At 51.3% G+C, this 1,691-nt stretch overlaps 1 protein-coding gene across 1 annotated transcript; it reads left to right on the forward strand.

The window, feature by feature from the left end:
* Positions 1 to 334: 334 nt before the first annotated feature.
* Positions 335 to 1,431, forward strand: RPL23A (ribosomal protein L23a; the record flags this gene model as incomplete). The annotated part of the gene is made up of 3 exons (XM_009703110.1): positions 335 to 511; positions 759 to 951; positions 1,362 to 1,431. Coding segments are annotated over 3 exons (440 nt in total), but the record flags the coding sequence as incomplete, so codon positions are not given.
* Between the last annotated feature and the right edge of the window lie 260 nt (positions 1,432 to 1,691).

The following is a 1,691-nucleotide window of genomic DNA, read 5'->3' on the forward strand; positions in this document are numbered from 1 at the left end:
AGCGGGCCTGGTTGGGTTTGTCTGAGGGAGGGTAGGCCCCGGTCTCGGTGCGGGGACCGTCGAGACCCTGGTCTGTGAGGGAGTTGGGGAAGGGAATGAGTGCCCCCGTCCGTTGGTGAGGTGGGAGACTGGTTTGTTGAGGGGGGTAGGGGGAAACTTCAATCCTTTGGGGCGTTTTGGGGTTGGTCTGGGTTGGATGAGGGAGCATGGGCCGCTTGGAGAGGTCCTGTTCATTGAGTTGCGTGATAGGGGAAGCCCCGGTCCGTTAGGGCAAGCAGGGGAGCATATACAGGTCCTGCAGATCCTGGTTGTGCTGACTGAGCTGTTGTCATAGCTGTGCCTCCGAAGACAGAGGCAAAGGCTAAGGCGCTGAAGGCCAAGAAGGCTGTACTGAAGGGGGTCCACAGTCACAAGAAGAAGAAGATCCGCACGTCGCCCACCTTCCGCAGGCCCAAGACCCTGCGACTGCGGCGGACAACAAAAAAACCCACGGAGAAACAAGTACGTCGGGGTGTTGGGCTCTGCCCTGCTGCAGGGCTTACAGGGTGGAAGTGGCCCCGTGTGTGGGCTGCTGTGGGGACCTCTGAGCCACACCTTGGTGGCAGAGTGCTGGGGTGAGGTGTTTTGGGGTGCAGGTGATGATTTCAAGCGACCAAAGCCTGAGAGTTTGTGATTACAACTTTTTTGGCAACTGATGTACCCCAAAGAAAGCCCCTGAAGTGCAGAGGTGGTGTCTGCCAGCTTTCTGTTAACCACAGGGTCTCTCTCCTGCAGGCTGGACCATTATGCCATTATCAAGTTTCCTTTGACCACAGAGTCGGCAATGAAGAAGATTGAGGATAACAATACTCTGGTTTTCATTGTTGATGTCAAGGCAAACAAGCACCAGATCAAACAAGCTGTCAAGAAGCTGTATGATATTGATGTGGCCAAGGTCAACACATTGATTAGGTGAGAAGAGAGGGAGAATAGGTTGCTGGTGGTTGTGAGATGCTTCAAGAGCCCAGAGTGGGTTTTAGCAGAAAATGGGAACATGTGTGAGTTTCAGCACATATGTGGGTACTCTCAGGAGGTGTGGGATTAAGTTCTGTAGCATTTTCAGTGTTAAAGTTTTGAGAAACGCAACTTGTGACAGAGCACATCTTAGTGGAAGTGGGAAACGTTGGCAGACTAGGGGATCAGCTTCATCAGGGAGCTCTTCTAACACCCAGGAAGTCTTGTGCAAATGATGTGAACGTTTTCTACCACTGAGTAAAGTGATGTTTCCAAAGGAACCACTGATGCACATGGGTATAGTAGGAAGGTGGAGCAGGTGGGAGGAGTTGTGTACCTCTGTTCTGATGCCTCCTGTTCCACTCTAGGCCTGATGGGGAGAAGAAGGCTTATGTCCGACTGGCTCCAGATTATGATGCACTGGATGTAGCCAACAAGGTGAGAAATCTTTGAAACTTTGCAGCTCCTATTAATTGTCTTGTATCTCCTCCACCCGATTGTTCTTCCTAGTGTACATGTGAGGCACTTGTGCTTCAAGCACAACGGCACTTTGGTGGAGTGTCCTTGTAGTTAGACAGGATCCAGGTGTTCAGAAGCAAGACCATGTTGTCTAGCGAAACACACTTCTGCCTGGAAGATCCTGAGGTTAGGTGGGAAAAGTTGTAAGAGAGAATTATTGCTGTTCTTCAGCTCCTCCA

The sequence above is a fragment of the Cariama cristata genome, unplaced genomic scaffold (genome assembly GCF_000690535.1).
Source record: "Cariama cristata isolate BGI_N322 unplaced genomic scaffold, ASM69053v1 scaffold29246, whole genome shotgun sequence".
NCBI lineage: Eukaryota > Metazoa > Chordata > Aves > Cariamiformes > Cariamidae > Cariama > Cariama cristata.